The 18,915-nt window shown below is 39.2% G+C and overlaps 1 protein-coding gene across 2 annotated transcripts in view; it reads right to left on the bottom strand.

Moving 5' to 3' along the window:
- Positions 1–405: 405 nt before the first annotated feature.
- C15H11orf65 (chromosome 15 C11orf65 homolog) overlaps positions 406–18,915 on the bottom strand; it is an 81,210-nt gene continuing 62,700 nt past the window's right edge. For both annotated transcript variants that reach the window (XM_027979169.3, XM_027979170.3), the window contains 3 exons: positions 16,219–16,389; positions 4,835–4,890; positions 406–850 (listed from right to left, as the gene is read on the bottom strand). In XM_027979169.3, the coding sequence (XP_027834970.1) occupies positions 699–850; positions 4,835–4,890; positions 16,219–16,389 (379 nt within the window). In that variant the 3' untranslated portion in view covers positions 406–698. The remainder of the gene's footprint in view (positions 851–4,834; positions 4,891–16,218; positions 16,390–18,915) is intronic.

Here is an 18,915-nt window from a genome sequence, read left to right on the forward strand (position 1 = left end):
GTTGGAAAGATCCTCTGGAGGAGGGCATGGCAACCCACTCTAGTATTCTTGCCTGGAGAATCCCATGGACAGAGGAGCCTGGCGGGCTGCAGTCCATGAGGTTGCAAAGAGTCGGACACACCTGAGTGACTAAGCATAGCCATTTCCTTCTCCTTCCCCTGGAGAAGGAAATGGCTATGCTTAGTCACTTCTTCCTGACTCAGGCATCAAACCTGGGTCTCCTGCATTGCAGGCAGATTCTTTACCATCTGAGCCACCAGGGAAGCTGGCTTTTGCATTCTAATAAAAGGAGAACTTGCTACACTGCCCTTTTTCCTTTTTTAATGAAGAAAGGGCTCTGCTTGATAGAAATGCACAAATAATGAATGCTTTAAATAAAGAAGAAAAACAGTCTGACTGAGGGGGTTTTTTTGCACCTAAATATAATATTTTTATTTAAGTGTAATTGTTAGACTACAGTTTCTCAATTTCTCAGAATAACAGGATTAATTTCTACATTTTCCATGACTACTGTATTCAGTCTGGTGTTCTATTTCTGTTTAATATTCCTTACTTAGTTGGGTTAGATTCTGTGTCAAGAATATAGAATTCATTCCAGCCAGAATAAACTATCTCTTGACTGTAACTGATGGAATCAGAGCTGAAGGGTTATAGCTCAGAAAGAAAATTATAGTTTATAACTATATATTTTTATATAATTATATTCTATAAGTGGAATCAGGCTTTAGTCTAGTAAAACGGGGCTTTTCATAAATAGTTTCAAATGAAGGATCTTCTTGTGTTTTGTTTTCCTCTTCCAATATATCTTCATAGTCATATATTTTTTCTTGTGCTTGCTCAAACCTAAAACCTAGAGAAGAATGACAAACATTTAGAAAGATGCCAGACGTAACAGGATATAGCTCATTCAATATGCTACTGTGTGCCAGGTAAGGTCTATTTCACATTCCTTCTCACCACTCTTAGAGCAGATAACTTTGTATCCTGTTTAACCATAAATGTCCCATATTTCTGAGATCATTCTACATTTCATGACCATGTTTCATTGTCCATCTTTAAAAGTTTCTGTAGGATCTGTGTTTGAGGCTTGATCTACTACTAAAAGCTCTATAATTTTTTTTTTTTTGCCAGCTCTGTAATTCGAAGCAAGTTACTTAACCTCTGTCTCAATGTCCTCATCTATAAGATAGAAATAATAATAGCACATGCCTCAGCTTATCTTTGTGAGAACTAAGTGTGATGGTGAATGTAAGGCATTTAGTTAGTACTCCACAATCAACCATTAGCTAACAATTCTTTATTCACAAAGAAAAACCTTTTCTGAGATGCTCAACATCACTCATTATCAGAGAAATGCAATTCAAAACCACAGTGAGGTACCATTTCACGCCAGTCAGAAAGGCTGCGATCCAAAAGTCTACATGCAATAAATGCTGGAGAGGGTGTGGAGAAAAGGGAACCAACCCTCTTATACTGTTGGTGGGAATGCAAACTAGTACAGCCACTATGGAGAACAGTGTGGAGATTCCTTAAAACACTGGAAATAGAACTGCCTTATGACCCAGCAATCCCACTACTGGGCATACACACCGAGGAAACCTGAATTGAAAGAGACACGTGTACCCCAGTGTTCATCACAGCATTGTTCAGAATAGCCAAGACATGGAAGCAACCTAGATGTCCATCAGCAGACGCATGGATAAGAAAGCTGTGGTACATATACACAACTGAGTATTACTCAGCCATTAAAAAGAATACATTTGAATCAGTTCAAATGAGGTGGATGAAACTGGAGCCTATTATACAGAGTGAAGTAAGCCAGAAAGAAAAACACCAATACAGTATACTAATACATATATATGGAATTTAGAAAGATGGTAACGATCACCCTGTATGCGAGACAGCAAAAGAGACACAGATGTATCCTCTGAACACTCTTTTGGACTCTGTGGGAGAGGGAGAGGGTGGGATGATTTGGGAGAATGGCATTGAAACATGTATAATATCATATATGAAATGAATCGCCAGTCTAGGTTCAATGCATGATACAGGATGCTTGGGGCTGGTGCACTGGGATGACCCAGAGGGATGGGATGGGGAGGGAGGTGGGAGGGGGGGTCCAGGATGGGGAACACATGTACATCCGTGGTGGCTTCATGTTGATGTATGGCAAAACCAATACAATATTGTAAAGTAGTTAGCCTCCAATTAAAATAAATAAATTTTAAAAATAAAATAAAATTAGTGCTTTTGAAAGGAAAAATAAAAATATAAAAAATTGGAGTATAGATGATTTTAAAAAAGAAAAACCTTTTCTGTCTCTAGAGCTAAAGTTTTCAAATTTTGAATTTTGATTTCCTCTTGCTTCTTGCAGAAGTGCCACATGTTCTCTCCCCTTTTTACTGCCAATGTATTAGCTGCCTTCTGTTATGATGCAGATGTCCCATTACTTAAAACAGCTTTCACATGCTATTATGCTCCTTCCAATTAGTGTTGTATATTTTCTTTTTTTCCCACAACAATCTTTGAGCCCAGTAAATAATATTCTCTGCTTCCATTTTGTACTTGTCATTCCTTTACATTCTTTTATTTGCCATTGAGACTCTACTGTGTTCTACACACTGGGAGTTCAGTAGCAAACAAAACAGATGACTTGCCTTCAAGTAAAGCTAGTTGCCTACACCTGTTCTACAGAAGGCCATCAACTGCATGAAACCCCTGAAGTGGAAGCCACAAAGTGTGCTTGAGGACCAAGCAAGACTGCAGTGATGCTGAGTTGTTGTGAACGAGGAGGAGAGAGTGGGACATGATAAGGATGAAAAGCTAAACCAGAGCCGGAGTGCCATGATAAAGTTAGGGTTTTATTGCAAGTGCACTGGAAAACTAAATGGCAGCAGAGGTAGTCATCATTAAGAGTATGGTGTGGGCAGGTTCAGACATTTGGTGTATGTGCTTGGCTGAGGAGCCAATGGGGCGAAGCTACCATCTGTAGGATTATGACTGAACGCCTCTAAGTCAGAATCCCGCCCAGCCAGAATGATATGGCAGCGCCGCGGGAGCCTCGGTTGGCCTCGGATAGCCGGTCCCCCACCGTTCCTGCGGCGGGCCTTCGCCCGCGTCCCTCCGGGCGCGCTCTGCCATGCGTCGGGACCGGGTCCGGTGTGGAGAGCCCTTCTTCCCGGGACAAGGGGCGTGGCCGGAAAGGCGGCCGCCCCCTCGCCCGTCAGGCACCGCAGGTTGTGGGGAACCTGGTGCTAAACCATTGGTAGACCTGCTTCTAGGTCAGGGTTTCCTACGTAGCAGAGCATCTCCCTCGCTGCGATCTATTGAAAGTCAGCCTTCGACACAAGGGTTTGTGAAAAAAAAGAGAAAAAAAAATTTTTTTTTTAATTTTTTAAAAAAGAATGATTTTCCTTAAAAAAATTTTTTTTAAATAATAAAGAAAAAATTAAAAAAAAAAAAAGAGTATGGTGTCTAGAGAGTATGGTTTCTAGAGCTGCCCAGTCTCAGTTCAAATCCTGGCCCTCACAGGGACTGTGTGACCTTGAGCAAGTAACTTGGCATCTCTTTAAAATGTGGATAATAGAACCTGTCTCATTGGGTTGTTCTGAAGATCAAATGAATCAATTTTATAAAGCACTTTAAGACAGTACTTCAACATGGTAGTTGCTAAAGAAAAGTTCGTTAAATGTTTTAATGACGCTGGTTTAAACGTGTAGATCACTAGCTGTTGCATGGGGAATGGACTGGAGGAGAATAAGTTTGGAGATGTCACAGAAGCCCCCAGAAAATGATGGCAACTTGGACTGTGGTGGGGCCAGTGAGTTGGAAATAAGTAGATAGGTTAAGGGCTTCCCTAGTGGCTAAGTGGTAAAGAATCCTCCTGCAATGCAAGAGACTTGGGATAGATCCCTGGGTCAGGAAGATCCCCTGGAGAAGGCAATGGCAACCCGCTCCAGTATTCTTGCCTGGGAAATCCCATGGACAGAGGAACCTGGCAGGCTACAGTCCATGGGGTCACAAGAGTTGGACACGACCTAGCAACTACACCACCACCACCACAGAGTGCCTACTATGCACCAGGCACTATAATAAGCTCTTTACATGTGTTATCTCATGACCTCACAGTAATCCATGAGTTAAGTGCTACTGTTATTTTCATTTTATAGATGAGGAAACTAAGCTAGTAACTTGCCCGAGATTATACAGCCAGTAAACAATAGAGCAAAAAATCAAAACCAGGAAGTTATGAATCAACATTCCACAATTAAAGCCTCTTTGTTTTACTGCCAATCACAGGTGACAGAGGGACAGAACTCATGCACTCAAATTATACAAAAGTTATAACTAGGCTTCGGCTATGTTAGAATTATTGATACTTCTGGAATAGCATTCATTTTGCCATGTCAAGTTTGCTCATTAAAAATTATTACTGAAACATGAGATATGGAACATGATATGGATTCTTTTTTTTAATTAAAAAGAAACATTTTATCCAACTCTAAATAAAATATAAAATTTCCTTTATTTCCAAATAACAAGTATATATATAAAGGCAAAAACGACTTGGTAAATTTATTTATCTGTATAGTGTGTGGAATGCAGAAATGTTTGTTAGGTACCTCGAAATGTGTACATGTGTGGAATGTATTGTTTTGATTTATAAGAATTTCCCACTGGAGAAGAAAATGCCAACCCACTCCAGTAGTCTTGCCTGAGAAATCGCATGGACAGAGGAGCCTGATAGGCATGTGGTCACAAAGATTTCTACTTGACAGACCAACAAAGCACACGCACACATACAATTTCCCATTATTGCTAAAAAATCACCTACTTTTGAAGTTAGCTGAAGAGTTGCTTGTAGCAATTTCCTTCCAGTTGGCAATGTACCTAAGCACATTATATAGGCATTCATTAAATTAAGTCAACTTATCAGTAAATAATAAAGTGATTCATTAGTACATACTTGAACTACTTCTAAAATTTACTTTCTCTATGAAGTCATAGATTAATGATGATAAATTCACTAGTCCAAATGCTTAATTTCTTGACTTCCCACCTCAAAGTAGCTCTCATGCACCTGAGGCAACCCCTAGGACAAGGAGTTGTAAGAGGTATGAAAATGGTGCCCACCATCTACCATATTGGTGCCCTTTGGCCTCCCTCAAGCACACATCTCCTCATTTTATACTATTCCATTCCTGCTAGATCATGTCCTCAGTTGAGTGACAGCTAAGATGTTAGTTAACTTCTAAATTAAAAATATGAAGGGAAAATTTTTTTAAGTCACGGGAAAACTTCAACAACAAAACTTTATCCTTGGTTCTGGATTGCCAGACCTACTGTCTCTGACATGTAAATTTAAATCATTTGGTTTATGGTCTTCTTAGAGCAATGGTGCTGTCTTTGCTGTGTCCAGTAAACCCAAGATCATATTCAAGCAGGGTATGTGCAGCTGCCATCTGAGTTCCTTAAACAGAGACTGACATATGGAGACCAGAGTAGACTGAGAAGAGGTGGACAGGGAAGGACAAGTATGGTGAGCTGAGGGGAAAGCTGCAAGGGCCAGGTTTCCTGTGACTTATTCCATCTCATATTAGACTCTGTATCCCCCTTTCCCAAACATCCTTTCTTATGACTGTACCCAAGAAATCACGTAAGAAGTTGATTACAGCAGGTGCTAAAAAGAAGTTGATTGAGAAAGGAGGAGGAGGATTAAAATTGTCATGTAATTCAGAAAAGGCTGATTTTCACTTGAATTACTTTCACTCTTGTTAACTTTGTATTCCTGAATTTTTTGTTATGTGAAGGTATAAATTATGCAACAGTGTTTAATTGTAATTAAGTACTGTGTCTAAGGGCTTCCAGGTGGTACTAGTGGTAAAGAACCCACCTGCCAATGGAGGAGATGAAAGAGACTCGGGTTCGATCTCTAGGTTGGGAAGATCCCCTGGAGGAGGGCATGGCAACCCACTCCAGCATTCTTGCCTGGAGTATCCCAGGGACAGAGGAGCCTTGTGGGCTACAGTCCATGGGGTCACAAGAGTCAGGCATGACTAAAGTGACTCAGCACACATGCAGTGTGTCTAATGTCATCCTCTTTTTGTTACTACTGCCTCTCTTTACTCCAAGAATTCTATGGTGGCAAGTGGAATACTCTGGGTCACTTAAATGAAAAGATGCAAGATAATAGCAGGTGGTATAAACCCCTTCCAGGATCTTCAGCAGTATGTGAACTGAGAACTTCCAGATATACAAACTGGATTTAGAAAAAGCAGAGGAACCAGAGATCAAATTGCAAACATTCATTGGATTATAGAAAAAGCAAGGAAATTCCAGAAAAACAACTGCTTCATCGACTATGCTAAAGCCTTTGACTGTGTGGATCACAGCAAACTGTGGGAAATTCTTAAAGAGATGAGAATACTAGACCGCTTTACTTGTCTCCTAAGAAACCTCTATGCAGGTCAAGAAGCAATAGTTAGAACCTGACAGAACAACAGACTAGTTTAAAATTGGGAAAGGAGTACATATATCAAGGCTGTATATTGTCACTCTGCTTATGCAGTGTACATCATGCAAAATGCCAGGCTGGATGACTCACCGGCTGGAATCAAGATTGCCAGGAGAAATATAAAAAACCTCAGATATGTAGATGATACCACCTAATGGCAGAAAGTGAAGAGGAACTGAAGAGCGTCTTGATGAGGGTGAAAGAGGAGAGTGAATAAGTTGCCTTAAAACTTAAGATTCAAAAACTAAAATCATGGCATCCTTCATAGCAAATAGATGGGGAAAAGTGGAAACAGTGACAGACTTTATTCTCTTGGGCTCCAAAATCACTGCAGATGGTGACTGCAGCCATGATATTAAAAGATGCTTGCTTTTTGGAAGAAAAGCCATGACAAACCTATAACAGCATATTAAAAAGCAGAGGCATCACTTTGCTAATAAAAGTCTGTATTGTCAAAGCTATGGTTTTTTCCAATAGTCATATACCAATGTGAGAGTTGGACCATAAAGAATGCTGAGCGCCAAAGAATTGATGCCTTCAAACTGTGGAGAAGACTCTTGAGAGTCATTTGGACTGCAAGGAGATCAAGTCAGTCAATCCTAAAGGAAATCAATCCTGAATACTCATTGGAAGGACTAACCCTGAACCTGAAACTCTAATACTCTGGTCTCCTGAAGCAAACAGCCAACTCATTGGAAAAGACTCTGATGCTGGGAAAGACTGAGGGCAGAAGGAGAAGAGGGTGACAGAGGATGAGATGGATGGATGGCATCACAAAATCAACGGGAAAGAGTCTGAGCAGACTCTGGGAGATGGTGAAGGACAGGAAAGCCTGGTATGCTGCAGTCCGTGGGGTTGCAGAGTCAGACACGACTTAGCGACTGAACAGCAACAACAGGATCTTTAAGTTAATGGTTCAGTTTGGCTTAACCTTAAATTTAGGCAGAATTTGTGCTGACTGTGGCTCAGATCATGAACTCCTTATTGCCAAATTCAGACTTAAATTGAAGAAAGTAGGGAAAACCACTAGACCATTCAGGTATGACCTAAATCAAATCCCTTATGATTACACAGTGGAAGTGAGAAATAGATTTAAGGGACTAGATATGATAAATAGAAGGCCTGATGAACTACAGATTGAGGTTCGTGACATTGTACAGGAGACAGGGATTAAGACCATCTCCATGGAAAAGAAATGCAAAAAAGCAAAATGGCTGTCTGGGGAGGCCTTACAAATAGCTGTGAAAAGAAGAGAAGTGAAAAGCAAAGGAGAAAAGGAAAGATATAAGCATCTGAATGCAGAGTTCCAAAGACTAGCAACAAGAAATAAGAAAGACTTCCTCAGTGATCAATGCAAAGAAATAGAGGAAAACAACAGAATGGGGAAGACTAGAGATCTCTTCAAGAAAATTAGAGATACCAAGGGAACATTTCATGCAAAGATGGGCTCGATAAAGGACAGAAATGGTCTGGACCTAACAGAAGCAGAAGATATTAAGAAGAGGTGGCAAGAATACACAGAAGAGCTGTACAAAAAAGATCTTCATGACCCAGATAATCACGATGGTGTGATCACTCACCTAGAGCCAGACATCCTGGATGTGACGTCAAGTGTGCCTTAGAAAGCATCACTGAACAAAGCTAGCGGAGGTGATGAAATTCCAGTGGAGCTATTTCAAATTCTGAAAGATGATGCTGTGAAAGTGCTGCACTCAATATGCCAGCAAATCTGGAAAACTCAGCAGGCCACAGGACTGGAAAAGGTCAGTTTTCATTCCAATGCCAAAGAAAGGCAGTGCCAAAGAATGCTCAAACTACCGCACAATTGCACTCATCTCATATGCTAGTAAAGTAATGCTCAAAATTCTGCAAGCCAGGCTTCAGCAATATGTGACCCGTGAACTTCCAGATGTTCAAGCTGGTTTTAGAAAAGGCAGAGGAACCAGAGATCAAATTGCCAACATCTGCTGGATCATCAAAAAAGCAAGAGAGTTCCAGAAAAACATCTATTTTTGCTTCATTGACTATGCCAAAGCCTTTGACTGTGTGGATCACAATAAACTGTGGAAAATTCTGAAAGAGATGGGAATACCAGACCATCTGACCTGGCTCTTGAGAAACCTGTATGCAGGTCAGGAAGCAACAGTTAGAACTGGACATGGAACAACAGACTGGTTCCAGATAGGAAAAGGAGTACATCAAGGCTGTATATTGTCACCCTGCTTATTTAACTTCTATGCAGAGTACATCATGAGAAATGCTGGGCTGGAAGAAGCACAAGCTGGAATCAAGATTGCAGGGAGAAGTATCAATAAGCACAGATATGCAGATGACACCACCCTTATGGCAGAAAGTGAAGAGGAGCTAAAAAGCCTCTTGATGAAAGTGAAAGAGGAGAGTGAAAAAGTTGACTTAAAGCTCAACATTCAGAAAATGAAGATCATGGCACCTGGTCCCATCACTTCATGGGAAATAGATAGGGAAACAGTAGAAACAGTGTCAGACTTTATTTTGGGGGGGGGGCTCCAAAATCACTGCAGATGGTGACTGCAGCCATGAAATTAAAAGATGCTTACCCCTTGGAAGGAAAGTTATGACCAACCTAGATAGCATATTCAAAAGCAGAGACATTACTTTGCCAACCAAGGTCTGTCTAGTCAAGGCTATGATTTTTCCAGTGGTCATGTATGGATGTGAAAGTTGGACTGTGAAGAAAGCTGAGCACCAAAGAATTGATGCTTTTGAACTGTGGTGTTGGAGAAGACTCTTGAGAGTCCCTGGGACTGCAAGGAGATCCAACAAGTCCATTCTGAAGGAGATCAGCCCTGGGTGTTCTTTGGAAGGAATTATGCTAAAGCTGAAACTCCAGTACTTTGGCCACCTCATGTGAAGAGTTGACTCATTGGAAAAGACTTTGATGCTGGGAGGGATTGTGGGCAGGAGGAGAAGGGGATGACAGAGGATGAGATGGCTGGATGGCATCACTGACTCGATGGACATGAGTCTGAGTGAACTCCAGGAGTTGGTGATGGACAGGGAGGCCTGGCGTGCTGTGATTCATGCGGTTGCAAAGAGTCGGACACGACTGAGTGACTGAACTGAACTGAACTGAACTTGTGCTTTCAGTGGCTGCTCAGGAGCACTATGAAAAGGGGGTATCCATCACCATACTTCCTTAGATTTGTATACTGAAAGATCTTTATTTCACCTCAAGGAGCTAAGATAAAGGACCTTTGATTAACTGTATGCTAAACCCTGGCAGTGTGGGGCACAAACATATGATATATTTAAGGGTGATTACTGACCCTGCTTTATCTGAGATCAAGATATGAATTTATTCAATTGTTTAAAAAGAACTTCTCATAATGAACATGACAGTAGTAACCAATAGAAATAAAATCTTTACAAATAGAAGCAACAGCTTGATTGTATCATTTTCATGCTGTTTATATCATAAAGCTGATCTCTCTAATAAATTTTTGGAATTTTTAAAAGATATTAGCAAAGTAAAGTGTATGTGGAATCTATCACAGAATTTAACATCTTAATGGCCTGGGGAAAGTCCCTAGCCAGAGAGGTAATATAACCACTTGTCTTGGAAGTCAAAGGGGCAGGGTCAGACATAGATATTACCCATTGAGAGCTCTCGCCAAATAGAACATCAGAAAATTAAAATAGCCTAGATGCTGATGACTTAATGTGTTATGTTAAACTTCACTTGCAGTTTGAAAACTATGAAGATTCTAGAAGAGAAACATCTGTCTCAATAGAAAATATGCCCCTGAAAATCCAGCGGGATGAATGCCATCAGAAGCAAGTGGCCACTGTGTGATATTGTAGGTGACTCAATAACGGCAGAGCAGGCATTGCTTTTTATTCTAAGTGCCAGCAGCAATGTGCCTCTGGATTATACAGAATTTATGAGGGTACTCATCAGTGTCCTTGAGCCCAAGAGTGAAGTTGGCCTTTCCGTTCTTCAAATTATATAGTATTTCACTCGATAGCTCTTCTTGCCCTGTTCGTCTGGATATGTACACGTTTTCTTTCCAGGAGAGATCCATCTGCTGTTAACAAGGGGCTAGCATAAAAGCCTTTGGGAAGAAACTGGTTTGTGTCGCTCAGAATCAGTGTTCAACACATTTATGTCATTCTAATGGTCCAACTATCAAAAACTGTCTATAGATTTTGAAAGATTCTCTCCAAGGAATTCAGTTTAGCTCAGTTCAGTCACTCAGTCATGTCCAACTCTTTGCGAACCATGAATCACAGCACACCAGGCCTCCCTGTCCATCACCAACTCCTGGAGTTCACTCAGACTCATGTCCATCGAGTCAGTGATGCCATCCAGCCATCTCATCCTCTGTCGTCCCCTTCTCCTCCTGCCCACAATCCCTCCCAGCATCAAAGTCTTTTCCAATGAGTCAACTCTTCACATGAGGTGGCCAAAGTACTGGAGTTTCAGCTTTAGCATAATTCCTTCCAAAGAACACCCAGGGCTGATCTCCTTCAGAATGGACTTGTTGGATCTCCTTGCAGTCCAAGGGACTCTCAAGAGTCTCCTCCAACACCACAGTTCAAAAGCATCAATTCTTTGGCGCTCAGCTTTCTTCATAGTCCAACTCTCACATCCATACATGATCACTGGAAAAACTATAGCCTTGACTAGATGGACCTTTGTTGGCAAAGTAATGTCTCTGCTTTTCAATATGCTATCTAGGTTGGTCATAACTTTCCTTCCAAGGAGTAAGCATCTTTTAATTTCATGGCTGCAGTCACCATCTCCAAGGAATTAGTGGCTACTAATTCAGAGACAATATGTCTTTGAAATTCTCTTCAAATAAAGTATTATCAAGCCAGTTACAAATATCTAGAGAACTACAAAGATCTAAGAGCAAAGTGGACTGTGGAGACCATGAATATGCTAGGAAGAAGGTATTTATTTATACCTAATGTCTGCTCTTGGCTACAGGAAAGTCTTTGCAAATTTTTATTTTACTTGAGATAATCAGTAAGTTGTGGTCTTACTGATTACTGAAAGTAGTAATCATTGTCATGTCCAACTCTTTGCAACCCCATGGACTGCAAACAGGCTCCTTTGTCCAGGGAATTCTCCAGGCAAGAATACTGGAGTGGGTAGCCACTTCCTCCTCCAGGGGTCTTCTCGACCCAGGGATTGAACCCAGGTCTCCTGCATTGCAGGCAGTTTCTTTACCATCTAAGCCACCAGGGAAGCCCCTGTGGTCTGTAATACTACTGAAATATTCCCAAATAATCATGCTGGATTCCATTTGAAATTTCTGTTGTCCAGAGCTCATTAGAAAAACTTGCTTTCTAACAGTTCCAAGTTGGTCCCAAATTATGCTCAAGTCATAGAATGAACTGATAGAAGTATATAATTTGGAAGCATGAGTAATCTAGATTTTTTTAATGGAAAATTTGAGTAGTGTCACCATATCAAAACTAGATGTAATTATGTTACTCCATATACAGTACATGATACCAGAAAACCACATCACATCTTCCTTGTTTGGTCTGTTTTTGTTCTTTTCTCCACAATGGGAAACCATTAGGAAACTTCTTCACCTACCAGTGAAGGGTGTTAAAGGATGATAGTGGGGAAAGTATTGTGTAGCCTGAGATGTCTATTTCTTTCCTTCGAACTCAATTGTTTTATTCTCTTTTTTTCAAACTTTAAACTTTTTATTTTATATTGGGATATAGCTGATTAACAATGTTGTGGTAGTGGTAGTTTCAGGTGAACAATGTAGGGACTCAGCCACACAAATACATGTATCCATTCTTTTCAGTATAGGATAGTGGGTATGGATTATTTGTAATATTTCACTGAAGCTTGCTGGCTCTTTGCTGAATTCATCAACTGTATAAGGGAAAAGCAGAACAGGATTTCAAAAGTTTACCTGAGAGAATTCTCTATCATGCCCTTATAAACTTAATCAAAATGGACCTCTCCTACTTCTCTCTCTATCTTCTTAGGAAAGCAAAAAGTACAGCATCACATCTCATTCTTTGGATGTCATTTCTTGCATCATTATTACCGCTTGTATTTATTCAGTGCTCCAGAAACCACAAATGTGCTGTCTGTAAGTAATCTCAGTACTATGTCTGGATGAGATAATGGGGTTATTGACTCACAAAACCTTTGTACTATTTATTAAAAAGTACTTTAGCACATCTGTTATGGATAATTAGCTCTTTATTCCTTCTCATATTTTCTTTTTATTTTTCAAAGTATCTTTCCCATAATTATCATTTTTTCTGTGTTTACATGTGTGTTAGTTGCTCAGTTGTGTCCGACTCTTTGAGACTCCATGATCTGTAGTCTAGGGCAAGAATATTTTAGTGGGTTGCCATTTCCTTCTCATATATTATTCTTATTTTAGTCATTCTTCACTGTTTTTCTTCTTTCCTCTTTGCTTTTCTCACTGTTTTCTTTTCTGCTTCCTCTGACCTCTTTTTCTCTGGTTTATTGTTCAATAGTGTGAGTGCATGCTCAGTTGCTCAATCTTTGCAACCCCATGGATTGCAGGCTCCTTTGTCCATGGGATTGATTATCCAGGCAAGAATACTGGATTGGGTACCCATTTCCTCCTCCCTCCAGACCCAGGGATAGAACTGGTGTTTCCTGCATCTTCTGCATTGGCAGGTGGATTCTTTACCACTGAGCCACCTGGGAATTCCCTGTTCAATGGCAGTCAACCTAATTTTTCCTATTTCATGCTTATATCTCCCTCTTCCAAATTTCTTCCTTTATCTTACATTTCTTTACTTACACTATCTTTATTTTTTCTGATTCTTCAGCCATGCAGTATTCACATCATTATTGTACCTGAGTAAATATTGAATATTTTTAAAGCTTTATGAGATATAATTCACATACCATAAAATGTGCCCATTTAAAGTGTATGATTCAATGGCTTTTAGTGTATCTCTAAGCCCTCAGTTCAGTTCACTTTAGTCGCTCAGTCGTGTCCGACTCTTTGCGACCCCATAAATCGCAGCACGCCAGGCCTCCCTGTCCATCACCAACTCCTGGAGTTCACTCAGACTCACATTCATCGAGTCAGTGATGCCATCCAGCTCTCTCATCCTCTGTCGTCCCCTTCTCCTCCTGCCCACAATCCCTCCCAGCATCAGAGTCTTTTCCAATGAGTCAACCCTTCACATGAGGTGGCCAAAGTACTGGAGTTTCACCTTTAGCATCATTCCTTCCAAAGAATGCCCAGGGCTGATCTCCATTAGAATGGACTTGTTGGATCTCCCTGCAGTCTATGGGACTCTCAAAGCCTTCTTCAACACCACAGTTCAAAAGCATCAATTCTTTGGCACTCAGCTTTCTTTACAGTCCAACTCTCACATCCATACATGACCACTGGAAAAACCATAGCCTTGACTAGACTGACCTTGGTTGGCAAAGTAATGTCTCTGCTTTTCAATATGCTATGTAGGTTGGTCATAACTTTCCTTACAAGGAGTAAGCATCTATTAATTTCATGGCTGCAGTCACCATCTGCAGTGATTTTGGAGCCCCCCCAAAATAAAGTCTGACACTGTTTCCACTGTTTCCCTATCTATTTCCCATGAAGTGATGGACCAGATGCCATGATCTTCATTTTCTGAATGTTGAGCTTTAAGTCAACTTTTTCACTCTCCTCTTTCACTTTCATCAAGAGGCTTTTAAGCTCCTCTTCACTTTCTGCCATAAGGGTGGTGTCATCTGCATATCTCAGCTTATTGATACTTCTCCCAGAAATCTTGATTCCAGCTTGTGCTTCTTCCAGCCCAGCATTTCTCATGATGTACTCTGCATAGAAGTTAAATAAGCAGGGTGACAATATACAGCCTTGATGTACTCCTTTTCCTATCTGGAACCAGTCTGTTGTTCCATGTCCAGTTCTAACTGTTGCTTCCTGACCTGCATATAGGTTTCTCAAGAGGCAGGTCAGGTGGTCTGGTATTGCCATCTTTGGAAGAATTTTCCACAGTTTATTGTGATCCACACAGTCAAAGGCTTTGGCATAGTAAATGAAGCAGAAATAGATGTTTTTCAGGAACTCTCTTGCTTTTTTGATGATCCAGCAGATGTTGGCAATTTCATCTCTGGTTCCTCTGCCTTTTCTAAAACCAGCTTGAACATCTGGAAGTTCACTGGTCACGTATTGCTGAAGCCTGGCTTGGAGAATTTTGAGCATTACTTTACTAGCGTGTGAGATGAGTGCAATTGTGTGGTAGTTTGAGCATTCTTTGGCATTGCCTTTCTTTGGGATTGGAATGAAAACTGACCTTTTCCAGTCCTGTGGCCACTGCTGAGTTTTCCAGATTTGCTGGCATATTGAGTGCAGCACTTTCACAGCATCATCTTTCAGGATTTGAAATAGCTCCACTGGAATTTCATCACCTCCACTAGCTTGTTCGTAGTGATGCTTCCTAAGACCCACTTGACTTCACATTCCAGGATGTCTGCCTCTAGGTGAGTGATCACACCATCATGATTATCTGGGTCATGAAGATCTCTTTTTGTACAGTTTTGTGTATTCTTGCCACCTCTTCTTAATATCTTCTGCTTCTGTTAGGTCCATACCATTTCTGTCCTTTATCGAGCCCATCTTTGCATGAAATGTTCCCTTGGTAACTCTAATTTTCTTGACGAGATCTCTAGTCTTCCTCATTCTGTTTTCCTCTATTTCTCTGCATTGATCACTGAGGAAGGCTTTCTTATCTCTTCTTGCTATTCTTTGGAACTCTGCATTCAGATGCTTATATCTTTCCTTTTAACCTCTGCTTTTTGCTTCTCTTCTTTTCACAGCTATTTGTAAGCCCTAGGCAACCACTAATCTACTTTCTATCTCCATAAATTTGCCTATTTGGAACATTTCAATACAAATGGAGCCATATAATATGTGTTCCTTTGTGACTGACTTCTTTCACTTAGCAGGTTCATCAAAGTTATAGCGTTTCTTTTTATTGCCAAATAATATTTCATTATTTGGATATGTCACATTTTTTTTTTCAGTTGATTTTATTTTATTTATTTATTTTTATTTATTTTAATTTTTATTTTTACTTTATTTTACTTTACAATACTGTATTGGTTTTGCCATACATTGACATGAACCCACCACGGGTGTCACATTTTAATCATCAATTCATGAACAGATTGTTTCTAATTCTTGGCTATTATGAATAGCAATGTTATGAACATTCATGTAAAGTTTTCATGGGCATTTGTTTTCATTTCTCTTGTGTATATACTGAGAAGTAGAAATGCTGGATTATATGGCAGCTCAAGTTTGAACCATGTTGTTCATATAATATATATATTATATTATATATTATATAATAATATAAAGAAATTCTTTATATTATTAATTTCATGTTCTTAGCTTGGTTTCTGTATCCCAAAGTAAGAGTAAAACAGAGTTAAACTAAGGCATAAGAATGAAGTCTGATAATAAAGAACACCTAAATCTATTTTTCTTTTTTCTACTTTCAGACCATCCCTTTTTCTATTTCTCTCCCATTTCCTCTTCTTTTCTTTCTATACAGATAATAAATATGCAAGGAGTTTTAAAGAGTATGTTAGTGGCCCCCAAGTTCCAACTTGGCAGTGAGAAATATTAAAAAAATATTGACTGCCCTGATGCCTGATCCATGCCCTTGCTCCCCAAGAATAGCAACATATTTACTCATCAAAGTTGAGGGTGTTTGTCCAGTTCAGCACTTCATCCACTTCCCATTCCATCACAGAATCTATTCCACCATCTTCAATAGTTCTTAATAGGCCTTTCGTTGCTGTTTGAATTAAACCTAGAGTTTCATAATTTGTTGACTTAGCCTCCAGGTTTCCTGCGTAGTACCTACATATAGGAAAGGAAGACTGATGTAAATCCTTTGAATTAGGTGACTGCAAGTGGATGCAGTTAATATACATTATTGCTGTCAAGCTATTTACATAGTAAATGAAGTTTTTGTCCTATTTAATTTAAATACATTTAAGCCAAGTTGTATGTGATGGGATCATCTGGGAAAAAACAAAGCAGTTTAATCAACCACACTAACTAGAGAAGCTTCATTTCAAAATCACCTCTCAGTAAGCTGTACTGTTGTGATACATAGAAAAGCTAAGTATAGAATTACAGAGTCAAAGGATCTTAGAGACCAAATAACTATCCCATTTGTTTCACAGGCAATGCAATAAACCCCGGAAGAGTAACTTTTATAAAGTTACATGGCTAATCTAAAAACTAAAACAAATTAAATATATGTAATAAAAAAAAACAGACCCACAGATGTAGAGAACAAACTAGCAGGTTACCACCTGCTAGAAGGGGGAGGGAGTTCATACTACCATGTATAAAATAGATAAGCAACAAGGGTAGATATATTGTACAGCACAGGAAAATATAGCCAGTGTTTTATAATAATATTAAGTGGAATATAATCTTTAAAAATATTGAATCACTATGTTGTACAATTCAGATATCTACTTTTGCTCTCATACTTTCTTTTACAGAGAATTAAGAAATTTATTCCAATAATATAATTCTGTTTTGAACTCTAAATGTTAGTCACTATTAGGTAGGCTATAACAGTCATAAACAAAAACAAGCTAGCCAGTACAAACAGAATTTCAAATATAGTAGTGACCAGAAATAAAGACTTCTTTATAATAATCATAACTTGTTTTATCGGAGAAGGCAATGGCACCCCACTCCAGTACTCTTGCATGGAAAATCCCATGGAAGGAGGAGCCTGGTAGGCTGCAGTCCATGGGGTCACAAAGAGTCAGACACGACTGAGTGACTTCCCTTTCACTTTTTTTTTAAAATTTTTATTTTTACTTTATTTTACTTTACAATACTGTATTGGTTTTGCCACACTTTCATGAATTGGAGAAGGAAATGACCCCCTACTCCAGTGTTCTTCCCTGGAGATTCCCAGGGATGGGGGAGCCTGGTGGGCTGCCATCTATGGGGTCGCACAGAGTCGGACATGACTGAAGCGACTTAGCAGCAGCAGCAGCAGCAACAACTTGTTTTATAGGGTGGTGTTTAAAAAAAAAAAAAAATATATATATATATATAATTTGACTTTATAAGTGATATTGCAATATATTCCCTTAAAATAGCCTCATATTCTTTTTAAACTAAAAAATTTCATGTTTAAAATTTTAAATTAAACTTTGTCTAAATATCATGACAGAGAGAGAAATTTGAATGCAAAGACCTAGTAACAACCAAGGTTGAAACTGGAAATGAGGTCGAGGAGAGCTAAGATTTGTAGGTACACAGGAAAGGACCTGGTGTGAAGATCAAAGTTCTTTTAGTAAGATAGAAGTTAAAAAAAAAAAAATCAAGATTTTGTCAACTATTGATTATCAGCAACAGTCAAATGGAAGTATTTAAATGCCATAAGTGACCAAAGCACACAAAGCAAAATTTCTTATTCATCCCTTGCAACCCTAAAAAAAGGAAATAACACTCAGATATAAGGATTAATGCATTCATTCACTCAGCGAGCAAGCAACATATATTCATTAAGCATTTAGTGGGTCTGAGGTCCAGTAACTAAGAACTAAGTTAATAGAATAGAATTTCTGTACTTTAGTGGCTCAAAATCTAGTGGAGATGGCAGACAAATAGACAAATAATCACAAAATCATTACAACTGAGTATAAAAAGATCTACGGGGCACTTCAAAAGGAAATGCTGAACTATGTCTAGGTAAGTCAGGTGAAACTTCAGAAGGAGATATTTGAGCCAAATATCAAAAGATGAAGATCTTTTGATAGCCTTTGACAAAATTCAACATCCATTTATGATAAAAACTCTCCAGAAAGCAGGAATAGAAGAAACATAACTCAACATAATATAAGCTATATATGACAAACCCACAGCAAACATTATCCTCAATGGAGAAAAATTGAAAGCATTTCCCCTAAAGTCAGGAACAAGACAAGGGTGCCCACTCTCATCACTACTATTCAACATAGTTCTGGAAGTTTTGGCCACAGCAATCAGAGCAGAAAAAGAAATAAAAGGAATCCAGATTGGAAAAGAAGTAAAACTCTCACTGTTTGCAGATGACATGATCCTCTACATGGAAAACCCAAAAGACTCCACCAGAAAATTACTAGAGCTAATCAATGAATATAGTAAAGTTGCAGGATATAAAATCAACACACAGAAATCCCTTGCATTCCTATACACTAATAATGAGAAAGTAGAAAAAGAAATTAAGGAAACAATTCCATTCACCATTGCAATGAAAAGAATAAAATACTTAGGAATATTTCTACCTAAAGAAACTAAAGACCTATATATAGAAAACTATAAAACACTGATGAAATCAGTGAGGACACTAATAGATGGAGAAATACACCA

This window comes from Ovis aries, chromosome 15 (assembly GCF_016772045.2).
Source record: "Ovis aries strain OAR_USU_Benz2616 breed Rambouillet chromosome 15, ARS-UI_Ramb_v3.0, whole genome shotgun sequence".
NCBI lineage: Eukaryota > Metazoa > Chordata > Mammalia > Artiodactyla > Bovidae > Ovis > Ovis aries.